Source organism: Stegodyphus dumicola, chromosome 4 (assembly GCF_044657685.1).
Source record: "Stegodyphus dumicola isolate Sdum_Otavi_A_Nest chromosome 4, ASM4465768v1".
In the NCBI taxonomy this organism is placed as follows: domain Eukaryota; kingdom Metazoa; phylum Arthropoda; class Arachnida; order Araneae; family Eresidae; genus Stegodyphus; species Stegodyphus dumicola.
The window spans coordinates 61666679-61686458 of NC_140771.1; the positions used below are offsets into that span (position 1 = coordinate 61666679).

General features: G+C 32.5%; 1 protein-coding gene across 2 annotated transcripts in view; it reads left to right on the forward strand.

Moving 5' to 3' along the window:
- Positions 1–19780, forward strand: part of LOC118203995 (uncharacterized) — an 89674-nt gene that overhangs the window by 26586 nt on the left and 43308 nt on the right. For both annotated transcript variants that reach the window (XR_015040682.1, XM_085815010.1), the window contains exon 6: positions 18931–19062. Coding sequence is in view for 1 of the 2 variants with exons in the window: in XM_085815010.1 (XP_085671136.1) it covers positions 18931–19062 (132 nt within the window). In the remaining variant the exon portion in view is untranslated. The remainder of the gene's footprint in view (positions 1–18930; positions 19063–19780) is intronic.

Here is a 19780-nt window from a genome sequence, read left to right on the forward strand (position 1 = left end):
GAGTTTCTGAGCCTTCCGCCTACACGCATTACTCCCGCGGAATCCAAGAAAGGACTTAAAGACAGTAATTTACTTGATGTCTTCAAGGGTTTACCAGATTCTAAACAGAATAATTCTTCTGGAAATTCGGCTCTTTGCACTATCTTAACAATCATAGAAGCAACTTCACAGAATTCTTCAGTAGATAAATAACCCTTTATATGCTCTGTAGGTAACTTACTACAATTATTTCTAAATCTTTAACACCACGCTAACACTCGACATAACTTTAACCATGATGAAAATCTTGAAAACACACTAGGCTCTTCAAATTTGGAAACATTTGAACTGAAACTCTTTTTCAATTCCTTCAACATAACTTCACCCTCTAATTCTACACTTGGATTTTGCTGTACATGAATTAGGGATTCGTATAACCACTGCGGTCCCTTCATCCATAACTCACATTGTAGGAATTCTGATGGAGTAAAACCTCTGGTCCCACAGTCTGCAGGATTTTCTTTCCCAGCAACATAATTCCATTGATTACCTGGAACAGCTTCCTGGATTTTTGCAACTCGATTTTCCACAAAAGGTAGCCAACGGCGAGGTTCGGACGAAACCCATGCCAATGTAACCCACGAGTCTGTCCATGCGTAAATATTGCTAATAGGCAGTTCTATGCATAATAATACTGCATGTAAGAGGTTGGTTAAAAGTAACGCAGCACACAACTCTAGTCTCGGAAGAGACTGGGTTTTTAAGGGCGCTACTCTGGTTTTCGATGTCAGAAAGCTTACTTTGACTGACGAATCAAGGTTGATTGTACGGAGATAGATGACTGCACAATAAGCCTTTTCTGAAGCGTCGCAGAAAGCATGGATTTCTATAACTACTGCCTTCGGACTCAAGACATACCTCGGAAATTGTAAGCTTGAAAATAAGGGCAATTCTAGATAGAAACGCTTCTATTTTCTACTTATTCTCTTATCAACGAGTTCATCCCAATCCAGCTGTAAGTTCCATAACTCTTGTAATAATATTTTCGCGTATATTATTGTTGGCACTAACCATCCCATTGGATCAAAGATTTTGGCTACTTCTGATAAAATAGTCCTCTTAGTAAACTCTTTATCACTTATGCATACCGAAAAATGAAACGTATCACTAGAGTTGTTCCAATTAATTCCCAATACTTTTACTTTCTTGTCACTGTTTATTTCAAGAGAAATACTGGATTCTCGTAAGCACTCGGGAATATTCTCTAAAATAGCTGAACTGTTTGAAATCCACTTCCTTAAGTGAAATCCACCCCTTTTCATCATTTCATTCAACTGCTGAACTAGAACATTCGCTTCCTCTTCACTTTGTGCCCCTGAAAGCAAATCATCAACATAAAAATCACGAAAGGCAATTTTTGATGCTAAAGGAAATCTCACTTGTTCATCTAATGAAAGTTGTTTCATTACTCTAGTAGACAAATATGGCGCACAGGCAGTCCCATATGTAACTGTCACTAATCTAAATGTACTCAAGCGCTCACTAGGACTATCCCTCCAAAGCATTCGTTGCCAATTTGTATCTTCTGGGTGGACACGAATTTGTCTGAACATCTTCTCTACATCGGCCCATACTGCAATTTTGTGAGTTCTAAACCATAAAAAAATTGGAAACAGCTCTTGCTGAACTCTTGGCCCAACCATCAAAATATCATTCAATGAAAGACCCGATGTCGTTTTAGCTGAAACATCGAAAACAACTCTCAGTTTAGTCGTAGTACTTGATTCCTTTAATATGGCATGATGAGGCATGTAATACGTAGGGTCAATAAGAATCTCTCCCTCAGGCACTCCCTCCATATGTCTCAGCTCAAGGTATTCCCTCATGAAATCCTTATACTGTTCATATATCTGAGGCCTTTTTAGAAGTGAATTTTCTAAAGATTGGAATCTACGCATAGCTAATTGTCTGGAATCTCCAAGCTGAGAAGACGGAGAGTGAAACGGTAATTTCACAGTATATACCCCACTTTCCTCTCTCGTATATGTAGATTTGAAATAATCTTCACATGCTCTCTCCGCTTTAGTAAGCATGTCAAACGTAGGTACAGCATTCAATTTCCAAAAGTCAGACAGCATTTGATCAGTTTCCACTTGTATATTATTAACATAGATAGTAGGACTAATTTCTGTTGAATTATTCACACTACCTAAAATAATCCATCCTAGTTCAGAACGAGAAGCTACCGGTTTACCTTCTTCGCATTTAATTATTTCTCCCTTTAAAAGAGGTAAGGCAATATCTACGCCTAAAAGTATATCAACAGGCCCACTTTTGTAAAATGTTGGATCTGCTAACATTAAATCATTATATTCCTCAACGTACTTCTTATCCAATGTAAAATGCGGAAAAGTTCCAATAATTCTATTGATGATAAATACTGGTGTTTTAAATGACACTTTCGCCGGAAAATGCAGAACGAAGTTTATTTCCGTAATTCCATTAGTTTTCGTATCCAAAGACCCTAAACATGAAATAAAAACTTTGGCATTTCTTCTTGCTAACCCTAGCCTTTGTACACAATCTTCTGAAGTCAGGCTTGCTTGACTGCCAGGGTCAAGGAGGGCTCTACACAATTGGTATTCACCCGATGAATCTAACACTTTAATAACAGCCGTACATAATAAAACTTCACTCTGAAAATTAAAGTCTGAAACACAAGATTTAATTACTGGACTAGAACTTGCGATATTCTCCCCTGACCCAGCCAATTGAGCGCGAGGTTCTGGCCCAGGGAAAAATGGCTTAGCCGTCACTGATAATTCATTCGAACTGTTCGTAACTCCTTTAAGTGCCTTTGGCTCATTTTGAACTCTTTTGAAATGCAATAGTGTGTGATGATTTTTAAAGCACCTTTTACATTTGTGTGTACTTCTACACTCGAAAGCTTTATGATTTGAAACCAAACAATTAAAACAAACATTATTTCTCTTGACAAAATTAACACGTTCCTGAACATTGATATTTAAAAACTTATTACATTTAAAAACTGAATGACCGGCTTTACAATACGTACACTGCGCGCGAATCTCTGAAGCCAATGAAGTTAATTTGTCTTTTGTAACTTGTTTTTTAACACCTTGCGTTTTACCTGCTTGCAAGGTTCTGGCATGAGATTTCAAAAACTTTAGCGGATTATTAAGCGTTGGTATTTCCTCACTCTTTAGTGTTCTTTCCCACCATCCTCTCGTCGAAGAATCCAATTTAAACTGTACTATTAACATTAAAATAGTATCCGCGAATTGCTCCACTTTGAATCCTAGATTTTCAAACGAACATACACACTCTCTTACAGTGTCTACTAACGCTAATATCTGACTAGGAATTTCAGCTTGTAAATTTGATAAATACAAGAGTTTCTTTAATAATGATGAAAGTAATTCTCTCTTATGTGAAAATCTTTGACATAATAAATGCCACGCTATTTTGAAATTCCTGTCACAAATAGTTAAAGCTTGAACAATCCGCAAAGCATCTCCTTTTAAAGAACCCTTTAAATATTGTAGCTTTTGTGCACCTGATAAACTGTCATTATCCACTATCGCCATTTTAAATAAATCAGAAAATGATAACCATTCTTCAGTACTGCCACTAAATACAGGAAGAGTTAGCTTAGGTAAGCGTATACTCGCTATTTCACAAGATTTAGTTTCCACACTAATGTCTTTAACATTCTTAACTCTGGTTAGCATTCAAATTAACTCATCAACAGTATCTTGTATGACCTGTTGTTCTTCTATAAATACATCAATACCTTTTTCTTCACACACTACAAATATGTTACTAAAAATGTCCGAAAGTTCAGTCATTAAATTATTTAATCTAGATTTAAAAAGTTCCAACTGATCAACATCAGCAGAATCGTAAGTCACTGTAATTTTCTCCTTCAGTTTACTTAGCTTTAGCTATACGCTTTTTAGTCTTAAGCGTTGTAAATTCCATTATCTAATAAGAAAGATAAAAAAACACACTGACTCACCAAATTTACTGTGACTCCGTAGCTGACAGATCAAAAAACATGTACGTTCCATTGTTTAAAAATAGTGGACTGTAAATTGACTTGATATTACTTCAGTATAGAACCCAAAAAACCTCAGAATCATAACGTTGACTGAAACTTCTTTATTGACTTTCAAAGAGTAAGTTAGTTTAGGAACGGCGAAGACCACACAAACTCCGACTTCAGTGGCGGCTTACCAATACAAACTCAGAAGAACCTCTGCTTGGTTGAAACTCCAGTAATTCACAGCAACCTCAAAGCTCTAAACGCGAGCTTTAAAAACCTAACAAATTTGCGTCTGCGCCGCTCCTCGGTACAAAGAAAGAAATACAATTTGCATAACATCGAACAAACCTATTACAAGGTTCGTACGGTCCGTAAGAGTCCTTAATCCGCGAGCACACGCACCGATCTGACGAACACGAGAACACGCGCCGGGTATGTCATACCCGAATAAAAAGTTTGTGATTAAAAATTTGCCGAATAAAATTAATCAGTTTTAAAAGAAATTAAAATGTAAAACCAAGTTAATACTTCATTTTAAACAAAATATGAAAGAATAAGAAGAGGTAAAATTATTTACTTACAATTTTTTGAACATTGTTTACAAAATGAGGTCATATGTTCCATACATATACTTTTGCTACAATTTTCACAAATGAATCTAGTCTTTCTATCTTTTTTCTTGGGGCACTCTGTACATCTCTTGTAAGTAATTTTAGGTTTTTTTGGGGGTGTTTCGTTGTTAACATGTTCATCGGTGGTCAGTGTTTGTCTAGAATCAGGAACTACAAATGCTCATTGTCGTTCATTTTGAACACTTTCTATTAGCTGCATCCCTAAGGCTTTGAGAAAAGTATGCCTGGTACGGTATTCTGTTGGTGGTTCCTTCTTTGATAGTAGAATTATTCTTGCATTAATGGCAGCCACGTTTAACACTGAAAAGAAAATCACCATAGGCCATTGACGTGCTACTCTTGCTGTAGAATACGCAGCTGCCATCTCATCTACAACGTCGACTGCTCCTTTTGTCATGTTATAGAATGTAATGATTTCAGGCTTTTTAGATTCCCAAGTAGATTCATCGATTTGATCCGCGGAATGCATTGTGGATAACAGGGTCACACTCTTATTTTTTTCGGCACATAAGATACAAGTGTTGCTTCTTTCTGAAAACCGAAAATTGAAGAATATACTTCTCTTTTCTTTGCCAGAATATGCATTGTACCTACTATCGTAATTTTCTTCTTTAGGAGATCTAGAGATAATTCATATCCCATATACCAATTATCAACTGTTAAATTTCGACCAGAGTTGTATAAGGGCCTCATTAAACATTTGACAACTTCGCTTGCACCATTTTCAACTTGAAATGGCCCATCTGGTTGTTTACCAGCATAAATTTCCATACTCCAGGTATAAAATACCCTTGCGTCTACAAGAGCAAATATTTTTATGCCATACTTTGCTGGCTTGTTGAGCATATATTGTTTGAAGGAACAACGACCTCTGAATGATTCCAACTTCTCATCAATGGTCACATACTCTCCTACAGTATAAGCCTTTTGGCAATTTGTGACAAAATTTCCAAAAAATTCTCTGATCGGAGCTAATTTATTAACGTGTCTTCTACCGGGGCGATCTCTAATGTCATCAAAACGGAGGCATCGTAAAAGAAAGAGGAATCGGTTCACTGACATTGTTTCCCGAAATATGTCCATTCCCGTTCCGTCTGTTGCCCACAAATCTCTTACGTTCACATGGGATGATTTATAAACTCCACATAAATACAGCAATCCAATTAAAGCTTTGATTCCCAACTCATTTGTTGCTTTCGCATCCTGTTCATGAGTGAAATTTCCACGTACTGAATCAATATAAATATTTGTATTGTCGACTACATGTTTTAACATATCTTCATCGATAAGTAGTGACCAGGAATCTAAAGGTGTTGAGACGTATTTAGAATACTTCGTATTTCCAGGGAGTTTAGTTATAATATTTTTTGCGCCAATTCTAACATTAGTCCGGAATTTATTTTTGTTCCATTTTACTCCATTTTTTTTCCAACATAAAACTCATTGCTACATTCCAAAGTTTCATTTTATGTTTCTGTATCTGAATCACTGCTCTCTGTGGATGAATCATGATTACTTTTATATTCTTCGTCATCAACATCTTCATCGTCTTCACTAAATGAATCCTCATCAGAAGAAACTGTTTCAAGAAGAATTCTCAATCTTTTCATCTCTTCATCGTAAGGAATATACAGCGCCATGCTTACAACTCAAGAAAAACCTATACTAAAAGCTTGAAAACGAAAAGTGCGAAGTGACTCACTGAGAAACGCGAGTACATGCGCGGGTATGACATGCCCGAACAATGCTATTCCTAAAAAACCGTTGCACCTGTCACCTCAGGAATGTACCCCATTTAAGTATGTGACCTTGAACTCAGCTACAGCAAGTTTCGTCCTTTTATGAAAGAATGGGTGAGAAATATACAAAAAGAAAAATGCACATGGGTATGACATACCCGTTGCGTGTGCTCGCGGGTTAAAAGTCCTTACATTTTTCGGAATCGATTTTTGGTCCTTAAAAGTCCTTAATTTTGGCCAAAATTACTACAAAATCCTTAATTTTAATCATCTGAAATTTCTGCTTGTGTTTACGACTGCCATTTTGAGTGTGAATTAGCATTTTGGAGGAATATTTTTGGTGATTCTCTGACGTATATGGTTATCTTTTGAATGTGTTCATGGGTTATAATTTATTTCTATTCCTAATATAAATGATGAGATACTTGAAAGAAGTGAAACATAAGCACTTCAAAATTCATTTTTTGTAATAAAGAGCTCTTAAGCAATTTTCGCTTATGTGAATTATTTTATTAAACGGTCCTGAATTTGGTGACTTATCAACGTTTTGGCGATTTTAAGATCAGTTTCTATAGAAAATTTTTAATTCCGAAATCTGAGAATTTTTTTATGATTTTTTTAAAGCATTGTATCATTGATAAATTTCATTAAAATAATAACATTGGAGTTATATTGAAAAAATAACATTAAAATAAAACGTTTTGATTTTTGGCTATCGTATTATAAAGTTTTATTTTGGCAACTTATTATACAATATTTTGAATCTGAAAAATAAACAAGGTATAATACTATAAAGCACAATTTACGAAACAGCTCTTAGCAAAAGCAAAATTAGCTAATTAAAAAATATTAATTAAAAATGTCTTCTTTTTAATTTTTTCTTAGTAAGTGTTTTTTCCGTGTAATTGACTCAGAATGTGCATAAGTTTTCTCTATAAAATTATTTTTACACATTTTCCCTCCTTTTCTTTTTTTCCAAAATATTTCTGGCTTTTCGCTGTTGCAGAATTGGTTGGGATAATTTTTCTTTAGTATTTTTGACATTGCAGCTTGGAAAGTTTAGAAGGATTGGAAGGCAAGATTTATAGACCCACGATTCTAGAAGATTCGAGAAATATGTGACAAAATGAAAAATGTCTCCATGGTATCAACGTGTAATAGATGTATTTTACAGAAAGTTTGCAATGAATTTCTTACTTTTTGGAGAATGTCTGTAAGAACAATGAAGACATAATATTTGAATGTTTTACTCCTGATACTAGAATCTTTTTCTTAACATGTTTATCTTCCCTTTATATTCTCTACTTTTCACTAGACACAAGCATGGAAAATATCGAAAATGCTTCTTATCTTATCACTTGGGCAGGCATTATAGAAAGGGATTTTTTTATCAATAAAGAAATTGAAAACATACAATTTAAAAGATTCATCTAATATGTATTAACGCATCATACACAGAGTGGGCACTAGGGATTTTCTCACCTGATGCAATCTCTGTGGATCCTAAATTCTGCTGCCTAGTGCCTTTTTAAATTCTGCTTTCAATGCCTGCTCTAAATTCTAAAAGTTTTGCCATTTCTAGATTTTGTTGTTCTGTGTGTCACTAAATTTTAAAAATTCTGTCACACCAGCTCTGTACCCAGCCTTTAGCATATATATTTCATATTTCTTCTGAATTCCATATTATGAACGAAATTAAATTAGTCACTTTTTCTATACATTCTAAATGCATTTGTGGTTTTTAGAAAAACATAAATCCTTAATTAAATCCAAAAATTCTAAAATGAAAAGGAAAGATGCTGAAGAAAGGAACTGAATACATAAAGAAAATTCTTCTTTAAAGATATGTGCAAATATTACTATATTATTATGTAAATTACCAAATTGTTTATGATTTCAGCCTTTACTATAATTTTCTATTTCTGTTTCCTTATATGATAAAGTTACAGAGGTAGATTAAATTAAAATTAAATTATATAATCTTTGACCACTAGTCCACAGTTTTAGTTTGAATTTGACTGTTCTTGTTTAATTACTTCACCATGAGATGTAATTGATTGTAGCATCAGAACATGCCTTTATGTTTGTTCTAAGTTCTTTTTGAATAAGAGGCTTATTTAAACCTTTGTCTGATATTGTAATTACTTTCAGACATAGTGATAATTTGCTTCTGTATTATAAAATTTCAAAACAAGTAGTAATAATAGCATTTTAAATAAATTGCTGATATATTGGACTTTTTCTTATGGAAAGAGGTGTATTTATAGTTGTAAGTATAGGTGCCAAAAACACTGAATGAGGCTTTTTTAATTTCTATCCCTGTTTATTAATAATATATTTCAATAAGCCAGTACAATATTTGGTACTTATATCCTAACCACCTTAGTAGAAAACACCAAAATTTTCAAAATGTGCCCAACTCTGGCAACCATGCATATAATTACTTTTCAGGTAACCATGCTTATAGCACTTCTTCAGTCAAGTAATTTCGCCATTTTCATATGCATTCTTTTTGTTGTATGCCAGCAAATTTTCTAAGCAAATCATGATATTTTTTGCCTTAAATTCAATTTTAAAATAAGTGTCTGTGAAATCTGCCATCAATGGAAGAAACTGAGGAAACATTTCTGCAGGAATTTAATAGTTTGCCACAAAATTGCTAAAGAGAATAATGATGAGATGTGTTTGATAGGTAGTTAGTTCACAATGCCAAGTGTGTGCAGTTCACAGATTTTTTTTAAAAAACAAAAATGATTATGGACACGGAGAGAAGAACAGTGAAAAAAATAACAGAAGGATTTTGCAAAAAATGTAAATATTTTATTTTTTCATTTATCATGTAATCCTTATTTAATAATTAAAATTTGCATTTTAAACTGCTAAATACTATTTTCTTTTGATATGTTGAAAATGTATGTGCAGTTATCATAAATATTGATAGTTTGGCAATCTTTTTCAAAAAAATTGTGCATATCACCATATTGCACCGAGGTGGTTGCTTAGGGACCCAGTATTTCTTATATATGGAGGTCACTCTGAAATATTTTAGATACACACGTATGATAAGTGGCAAATTAAAATTAGCAGTTAGATTGAAAAATATTAATTATTTTAGCTTAGTAGACAATTTTTTACCGACCAACTGCAAGTAGTTTAGTGTAGAATAAATCTTAGGTAGAAGAAAAAATGAATGGAGTTGATGTGACAATATTAGTGTGCTATGATTTTCTGTGATTTTAAAGTGGGGTTAAATCAAGAAGAATGCGTTCAACATCTACAATTACCATTTGGAAATAAAGGTCCATCTCATGCTACTGTATTCAAATGGTTAACAGAATTTCACGGAGGTCACAAATTTCTTCAGCATGATGAACATACAGGAAGGCCGTTGTCAGTAGCAATCTCGAATAATGTGTGTGCCATATGGAAAATATTAATCGATGTTAATTGCTGCACCTACCAAATGATACAGAAGAATTAACATTGGATCTGGCGCCAAAAGTATTCATGAAGAATTGCATCTTAAAAAAATAGTTTGCCATTAGGTTCCCCATACTTTAACTGAGCACCAAAATGAGGAGTGTGTCAGAATCAGTAAAGAAACCTTTAAAGTACTTAAAGATGATGGCCACCACATTATTTCTAAAATCATAATTTATGATGACACATACATACCATTTTTTGACATTCCAACACATCATGGAAGTAAAGTATGGGTCTTTGAAGATGATCCCATGCCCACAATGGTGAAAAGACAATGTGCCATAAAAAAAGTAATGCATGCCGTTTTCTTTAGAAGTATAGTATGGTCAAAGCTATCAAGCTGGTAAGACAGAAAACAGCCACAGCTAACTGGTACACCAGTGTCCGCAAGAAAGTTTTCAAGAAGTTAATATTAGAGGACTTGTACGTCACCATGACAATGCATCTTCTTAATCAGCAAGATTTACAGGTGAGTTTCTTGATCATAAACACTTCAGAATTATAGAACATCTACCCTGTTCACCTAGTCTAGTTCTGTGTGACTTTTGGTTAGTTAATCTAAAAAAAAAAAAAAAACTTACATGGATCTTATTTTTGTTCCGAAGATGAGTTTGATAAGGCTATAAATGCAATTTTTTTTTCCATTCCAAGAAATGAATGGCTTAAGACATTTAATCTTTTAAATATTCACCCAGAGAAGTGCTGAAGACAGATGATGCTGAAAGAGACTATTTTGAACCCTCCTAAAATTTATAAGTATCATTTTAAAAATCTCTGTGTGTCTAAAAAATTGAAGAGTGATCCTTGTAAGTTTGGTCTATATATTAAATTAATGGGCATGCAAATAAATCTTTGCTGTTTCAAAACAAATGGTACCACCAGTAAGTTATGATTAAATTATCTGATGTAAAACATCATATTGAAAAGCTTAACATGGACTAACAAAATAACTTTGAAATATTAGCAATTTTATATCAGCATGTCATATTTTTTTGTGAAAAAATGTCAAGTTTTGAGCCAAATGAGTATCATTTGCAGGAACTTTTGATTGTAATTCTTTTATTTGAAGAAATCTGCAGCTGAAGTGCATTGATTGCTTGTAGAAAGCACATGGTGAGACTGCCTTAACTGAGAGAAGTTGTCATGAGCAGTTTCAAAAGTTTAAGAATGGTGATTGTGCCACTGAAGACAAAGAAGAGGCTGGAAGGTTGAAAGTCAACAAAGATGTGGACTTGAAAGCATTGTTGGATGAAGATTCATGCCAAATGCAAGTAGAATTTGCACTTACATTAGAATTGAACTAGCAATTTCACATTGTTTAAAATTATTGGGAGTGATTCCAAAGCAAGGAAATTGGGCCTCATATGAAATGAAGCCAAGAAACATTGAATGCCAATTTTTTACACATGAAATACTGCTTGCCAGGTATATGAAAAAGGGATTTTTACATCTTATAGGAACTGGTGATGGAAATGGGTCCTTTATGATAACTCAAAGAAGAAGAAATCATGAGAACCACCTGGCCATGCTTCAGCATCGACAGTCAATCCGAATATTGATGGAAAAAAGTCATCTTGTGCTTATATGGTGGGATCAACTTTGTGTCATGTATTATGAGTTGCTCAAACCAAATAAAACCATTACTGGGGCTCTCTAACGAACACAGTCAATGAGACTGATCTGAGCACTCACAGAAAAATGTGCCCACCACTACTCCAGACATGGCAAAATTATTCTCTTGATAATGCTTATCCACTTGTTGCAGTGCCAGTAAAAACTAGTCAGAAACACTCAAATGAGAAGTTCACTCTGTTCCGCTGCATTCACCAGTCATTGCTCCTTCTGATTATTGTTTTGACTTAATGATGCATGTCCTATTTGAGCAGTGCTTCACATCATATGAAGATACCAAAAATTGGGTTGATTTGTGGACAGCCTTGAAAAAAGCATTCTTCCAAAGCTGTAGATGGTCCTGTATATGGTGCTATATCCATGTGTTGCCTGAAAGATGGAAAAAAGTAGTGGCTAGTGTTAAACATTACTTTGAATGAAACATAATGTACTGTTTATTCACAATAAATGCCCAATTTTTGATCAAAAAATGGCAGAGACTAATTTGTACTCCTGATAAAATATTATTAAATTATTTTATGTAACTAGATTGTGCTCTTATACACTAGCCATCAAAATTAAAGGATACTGGGAAAAAAGTAGCCTTAGTTATTGTTGCAACCAATGCTAAGTGCTGTAATAATTTACGTTAATTAAATACAATTGAAAGCAAAACTGCACTTCTTTGCATACGTTAGTGCCAAAAATATGGAAATTCAGGGAATTACAATGTGGTGCACAATAGACGCATGTTGAAATTCCCATCTGTAGTGTTGCTTAGAGTGAATGTGGTTTCTGAGAGTAGTTATGGCTCAAAGGCATCATTTAAGTGAAGGTCACAAGTGGCGAATAATTGGTAGATTTGAGAGAGGTCAAATACAAATAGAGGTCGTCCAAGATTTGAATATCTCTCAAAGTGCCCATCAAGAGTTTGGAGCTGCTTCTTAAGCACTGGATCAATTGATAGACAACCTAGTCAAGAGAGACCAAGAGCAACAACTTCATCAGAAGACCATTTTCTGTCGTTGTCAGTTCGAAGTGATTACAAGAGATTTGGTTTTAGACCTTCATTCAGCCACAGAATCTCGAATTACCCATTTTATTGCTATACAAAAGCTTAAATGAGGTTGGGCGGTATGCAAGAAAATGAATAGTTTGTGTCCCACACATTCCAGCTTCCAGAGGTGCCTGCTTAAACTGGTGCCATAGTCATGTTCAATGCAACCAAGATGGCTGGGTCTCAGTATTGCTTACTGACGAGTCCAGATATAGGCTGAAGAGTAATTTTAGATGTGTTTTGATCTGGAGAGAGGAACATCCAGCTTGCCTTTCCTTATCTGTGAAATATCCCATTTTCATGACCATGGTTTAGTGGTTTGGAGTGGAATCATGACAAGGTTATTTTGAGCTGCATATTTTCAGAATGTTCTATAACTGCTCAGAGATAAGTGAAAGGTTATTGAAACCCTAAGTTAGACTGTTTAGTGGTACTATTGGCTGAGAGTTTTTGCTAATGGATAACAGTGCTTGGCTTCATCGCGCATATATGGGGTCAGAATACTTACAAACAGAAGATATCACTCGAATGGATTGACAACCTTACTCACATAATTTGGACCTGATTGAGCATTTGTGGGATGCCTAAAGGCACTGAATTTCAGTACACAAAATTCCTCACTGGACCCTCCAGGAGCTGAAAACTAGTTTTAGAAGAGTGGTCTGCAATGCTACAAGACTTAATCAACACTTTCTCAAGATGTGAGATATGCGTATCTGCCCGAGATGACCATACAGCATATTAAAGAAAAAAATTTTCCGCAAGAGATGATCTAATTTTTCCTTCATTTTCCAATTTCCATAAATTTGGTTTTAATTTCAATATTTTGTGAATAATCAACTGCCGAACATGTAATTTATGTTAAGTAATGCTTTTGTACAAATTTCTGTTAATAATTTTTCATTAAGCATCAGTTACATTGTATTTGTCATTATCCTTTAATTTTGATGACCAGTGTATGTAAAAAACCTCTTCAGAATTCTGTATCAATTTTTCAGGGCTCAGTTTTATTAGTGGGGGACAGAAGACCACCAGTCTTTTGAAATATTTATACTTATTTATATCATTTTGCATATTAAATGAACTATATAAATTTATAGGAAACCTATTTTACATTATTTTAAATTAAAAATTATCATTTACTGGCTTAATTTACTTAAATACTGTTTGAAGTTAACTTATCTGAGCTGTTTACTACATTCTTGGATTAATAAATTGCCAGCATCTTATTCTGATCACATATGATATCTGCAGTTTACTGGGTAAAAAAGAATGTTTTCATCAACCATGTGTATTACTGTTGTTTTTCAGTAAAAAGAAACATGATCTATCAAACAGTTTTATAATTTTGATTATTGCATTAGTCAGGTCTATGGATTAGTGAATACTAGTGAGAACCTAGGGGACAGGAGATATATCATTTCAAACATCTGGAAAATTTTCTAGCTTATCTGAGTATGAATATGCAATTTCTGAAATGCTGCACTAGATATTCCAGATTAATTATTAAGCATGCTAAACATCTAGCACTCATTTTTTTTACTAAATATTTATTGTTTAATACTTATTAATCTCAGTTAAAGATTCTGTAGATACGATGGTACCTCACCATAAATGTTTAATTCATTCTGTGACCAGCTTTTAAGTCACTGTAGTTGTATCCTGAAACAATGTTTCACATTGAAATATATTTTAAATACCATTTATCCATTCTGCTGTTCCCCCCAAATAGCCACGAAAATGTTTTTTGATTATTTGTTTTTTAATAAGAAAAATGCACTGAATTGCATAAAAAATTAATAGAAACTGTTTAAAATGCAATAAAAACAAATAAAAGAGAATGCAAAGAAATCCGGTTGATAAAGACTGGTTTTATAAAGTTTAATTACTGTACTCTACTTACCTGCATTATATTTTAATTATTCTTTGTAGATTTATGTTACTCTTTCTCCACTAATTCATTCTTGCAGAAATGTTCGTCATTTAGTTGGGAAAACAAGAAAAAGATCATTCTTAATTTAGTTAGATAGTCAACAGCTACAAATAATAAATATACAGATGCTTCACCCAATATAGTATATGTTAAATAGCAGGTGAGGTTTAGAAATAAAAGTAGATATAACTAGAGTTTTATGTCTCTTTGAAAGTGCAAATTAAGTGTTAACAAAAATTTAAAAGTATGTTCCTAACAAAAACAAATTTAATTTTTTTTTTAAATTCTGTATTAATTTTACATAATTGTTTACTTCTCTCAGTATTAACTTTCTGGGTAATAGCTAAGTGGGGGGGGGGGGGTTAAATTCTAAAATATTTTGGTTATTTGAGTTCTATTTCTGGTTAGTCGAATGACAGTCAGACTTTTACTTTACTCAATTTCTAAAGATCAATTGTTATATATTAATAATAAGTATATATTAATATTAATATTTGTGTTTATTATAAACTTAGTATCTTAATATTAAAGGCAAATTAATGCACTTGCATTTAGAATTTGAGAAAGTGAGCATGAAATATCAGAGATCCAGTTAATAGAAGTATTAAGTGTATACAAAGTGAAATGAGCAAACCAGCTTTGATCTTCGCTGTGTTTATAGCACTAATTAATGATGGTATAGCAAACCTCTTACCTGGATTTTAAAAAGTATCATTTTCAGTTCTTTAACCAGTTATGTTGATCAGCTTTCCTATCCTCTTTATTTCCATTTTCTTGCCAGAATGTAAATTTCTAGCTCACGTGATATTCAAATGAAGTAGAGAATATTTAAAGGATGATTTTAGAGGGTAGAATCAGAGCGTGTTCTGCTTGCTGAAGGCCACATTGCTAGATTGGTTCTCTTGCTAATAGTATTTTGCAGCGTCAACATTATTCTTGACGTTAGGCTTCTTATGCTCACCTTAGGTTAGAGCCAACTTGCACAGTACTCTAATCGTGCAGCCGTTATGCTGACTTACTTTTTTCAGTTTAATTCATTATCTTTGCTTTAAGCCATCATTGTTGGCTTTTTTAAGCACAAATAGTGCCATTTGTTAACTTTCATTTGAGTCAAATAAAAGGGTCTTTCCCTGTCTCTGTGGTACTTACAAGACATATTGATAATTCATGTAAAGTCTTTTAAGATGTTTCATGCATTTTATCCTTGCAAAGAAAATGAAATACAATAAATTATATCCCAATTTTCACTCGCATCCTGATGAAAACATTCGCTCAACCATTAGCTCATATTCAGAGGTACTGTATTATCATTGTAGATTGTGTGTTTATCTGTGGCTGATGCATATAGGTTATTTAATATTTCAAAAGGACCTAATTATTTTCTAAAATTACATTTTAGCTAATTTATCTGAGCTGTTAGCTACATTATTTTATTGATAAACTGCTAACATATCATAAGATCATACATGTTGATTGAAGGCACTTTATAATGTGCATTAGAAAGTGCCTTAATAAGTTAATAATGTAATTAATAAGTTAATAATGTATATTAAAATGAATATATTAACATTTCTGTGCTACAAGTCTACTAATGTACACTGCATACAAAAAAGGGGAGACGGTTCTATATCTCCTGTTCTACTAGGCCGATTGACGAAATTCAAACTGCGTTTTTCATGTCTTGAAAGCACGACTTAGGATATGTATTAGATTTATATATAGCATTGTTCTAATATAAGTATTTTGACACAAAATCGAACCATTTTCTGAAATGGCAGGCTAATTTTTTTCAATATTTCGATTCTACGACTTGAATTATGCCAAACTACCAAGTTTTGTAAAAATCGCAGTAGTTTTTAGAAATTTGCTCTCAAAATTTTAGCTCCTCCATGTTATTTGAATTTGGTATACATTATTAATATCTCTTTTTTATTAAACTTATTTGATTCTTCCTTTCACATTTCGAAATTTAAGTTAATACCAAATAAAATTCGCCCATTTTTTATAATTTATTAGTATTTAAATTTGTATTTTTAAATAACTTTTATGAAGTTTTCAAAAAAAATTTTAATTATAATCTATAAAATTTTAATGATCATCTTAAAGTAGATGTATTTCTAAGCATACCTGTAAAAAAATAGAAGTTTTTATTCAAAATTTCCTAAGGTACACATGAATTTACATTTTGGCACGTTTTGAAATTTGGTGTATTTTTTATAAGCAATAATAACGAAAATGTGGTTTATGCACTTTGTTAAAATTATTTGAAAAAATGAACAATGGACCTTTTTTTCCGCTTGTACATGAATTGAAAAAAAAGTGAGGGGCAAGTAAGTAGGTTACTGTGAATTAAGTATTTATCCAAGTAAATTATTCTTTACTTGGATAAATACTTAATTCACAAACTGAAAAAAATGCATCAAGATAAATTTTTGAATTTCTTCATAATTTCCGCACCAAATTTCACAAAATTTAAAATTTAGGCATAATTTGAGTCGTAGGATCGAAATATGGAAAAAAATTGGCATGTCATATCAGAAAAAGTCCGATTTTGTGTCAAAATACGTTTCTTAGAACAATGCTGTATATCAGGGGTTCTCAACCAGTGGTACGCAAGAGAAAAGTAAGTGCTACGCAAGGAAGCAAAGTATTTTTAACTATTAAATTCAAAAATTAAAACCCCAACATCTTGGTTGAGTTTTCTCTCAAACACTCGTCAATTTATACGATCTGAGCTTTGTTTAAGAATGGTAGTGATAGTAGTACTTTGTAATGGTGGTACTGAAGGTTTTCAATTTTTTTTAGATGGTATGCGTTAGTCAAAAGTTTGAGAGCCGCTGCTGTATATAAATCTAATATATATCCTAAGTCGCGCATTCGAGACATGAAAAACACAATTTTAATTTTTTTAATTGGTAGACCGGAGATATAGAACTGCCTCCCTCCCCCTTTTTTTGTGCACTGTACATATGTGTTGCAAAAGAGTGGTCTAGTTATGATATAGACAATGACATAAATTGGTAAATTACTGAATTAAAATAAAAAGGCATACTATTAAACTATGTTGAAACAAGTAATTGCATGTTTGCCATACATATTATTCTGAAAGAAGAAACTAATGGTAGATGAAATGTTCTCTATACATGAAGTCTGTTGTATTGTAGGAGTAGTCTTCCAAATCTCCTTCCCCTTTCATTCATTGTTTTTGAATTCATTTTAAAACTTAAATTTTAGTGCATTAATTAAATACATTTTAAAAGTTTAACAAAAAAATTTAAATTGCATGAAACGGGGGGGGATAATAATTAATATGTAATTTGACAACTCCTTCCTGACACATAAACCTTGTACTGATTTCTGATGTTTTTTAGTGAACTCCATTTTTGAAGAATTCCATTCAGAGTTCCAAAATGCTGCTTGTTGGAAGCAAATGGATTGCAGTTCTTTTCCAAACTAATGTATGCCATGAATACTGTATCAGTTTCATATATGAGATTCATAGTTATCATTTATATATCAGATTCAAATTTGGAGATGATGCTAGCTACTCCATGAGTTGGAGTCTTTCGCATTGGCAAAACTCACCTACGAACTGATATGTATGAGCATGTGCATTATTATTATCCATGAACATAAAGCCTGAATAATTTACAAAAATATATATGAGCTCCTTTTTAAGAAAATATTTGGCCAAGAAACATTAATACTTTTTTCAGAAATCTGAAATTCCTTTTTGTGCAAGGAATTTTGCTATAATTTAATTACAAACCAAACTTTTGAAAAAGACATTAATGTCTCTTATACCACTGCTGAACGCATGGAACTCTTTTCAAATTTTAAATGTATATTATATAATAAAAATTACATATAATTAATTGATTTAGCTATTTAAAAGCATATATCATAATTTACTACATTATTGGCTGCTTACATTTCATGCATTAAATTACATTGATAAATTTTGTAAATATGTGATACAATAGATCCTAGTATATGAATTTTGAATGCATTAAAAATAAAAATTGCTTAGTTGTTGTCTTATATGTTAAGCATTTATTATTTGTATGAAAGTGGCCACCTAGACCTCAAACTAAAAATTAGCCCAGTGATTTTTCTTATGTAAAAATTTTCAGTTTTAGGATTTGGCATTAAATATTATGAATTAAAGATGCAAAATACTCTCATCCTGAAATATCATGTTGTCCTGCATGTATTATGTATTGCATGATAAATCAAAATTCAAAATTGATTTTGTAATATTGATTGTTACTGGATTTTGAAGTCTTTTTTAATAATTTTCTTTTAGCTTAACTTTTGAATTAACATACTTGTCCTTAATATGTAACTAATATTACCTTGACAAAATTTCTTTTTCTTTATCCTGTCCTCAGTTAGTAGATTTGTTTAATATGATTCTTTCTTATTGTTAGATGATCCTCCCAACTCTTTATGGCCTGCAAGTAATATGGAAATTAACAGCACAAATCATCATTCTCTGTTGTCTTCAACCTTTGAACCCTATGCAGAATCTTCATCTTTGTTCCCTAATATTACACTAACAGGTATCTTTTCCTTTCCTGTTGGCCTTTTTCCCTTCTTAAGTAATCTATTATATCAGAAATGTACTGAATATTGTTTATAAGTGTTAGAAACATTGGTGAGTGCATTTCTAATGGTATGATTATCCATCTAGGGTTAGAAATTATAGTTAATTTATTTTTTAATTACTCAGTTATTTTACACTAGAAAAAAATTTCAGCTTTCTTCATTAATTCAGTGGAATTGCCCCCTCTTCTGTATTCTTCATAAATTAACTGGAATCATTTTTAATAAAAAGAAAAGAAGAAGAAAAATAAAACAAAGTATTATTTGACAATATTGTTTTTACCTGCTGTGGATATATATATATATATCTTATGTATCTGTGGAATATTTTATTTTATCTTTACTTGTTTATTTATAATTTATGTATCACCAGCTTATTTGAATGTGAAAAGAGAAGTTATATATCAATTTTGCAATACACTTGTCATTCAATTTTGTTTATTATTTGGAAATATGCATTCTGAAATATAAAACTATGGAAGTTTTTCATTAAAAATATGAAGCTGTTATAGCTACAAATGTGAGGTCATTAATATTCATTATCAGTCTGACTGAAACTGAAAAGGCATAAATAGGTTTCTTATCAGAAAGTATTGATTGGGAGGGTACACTGATTATTGTACTGAAGTGAAATGTCCACTTTGGATCTAGAGCCTTTAAAAAAATCTCAGTCTC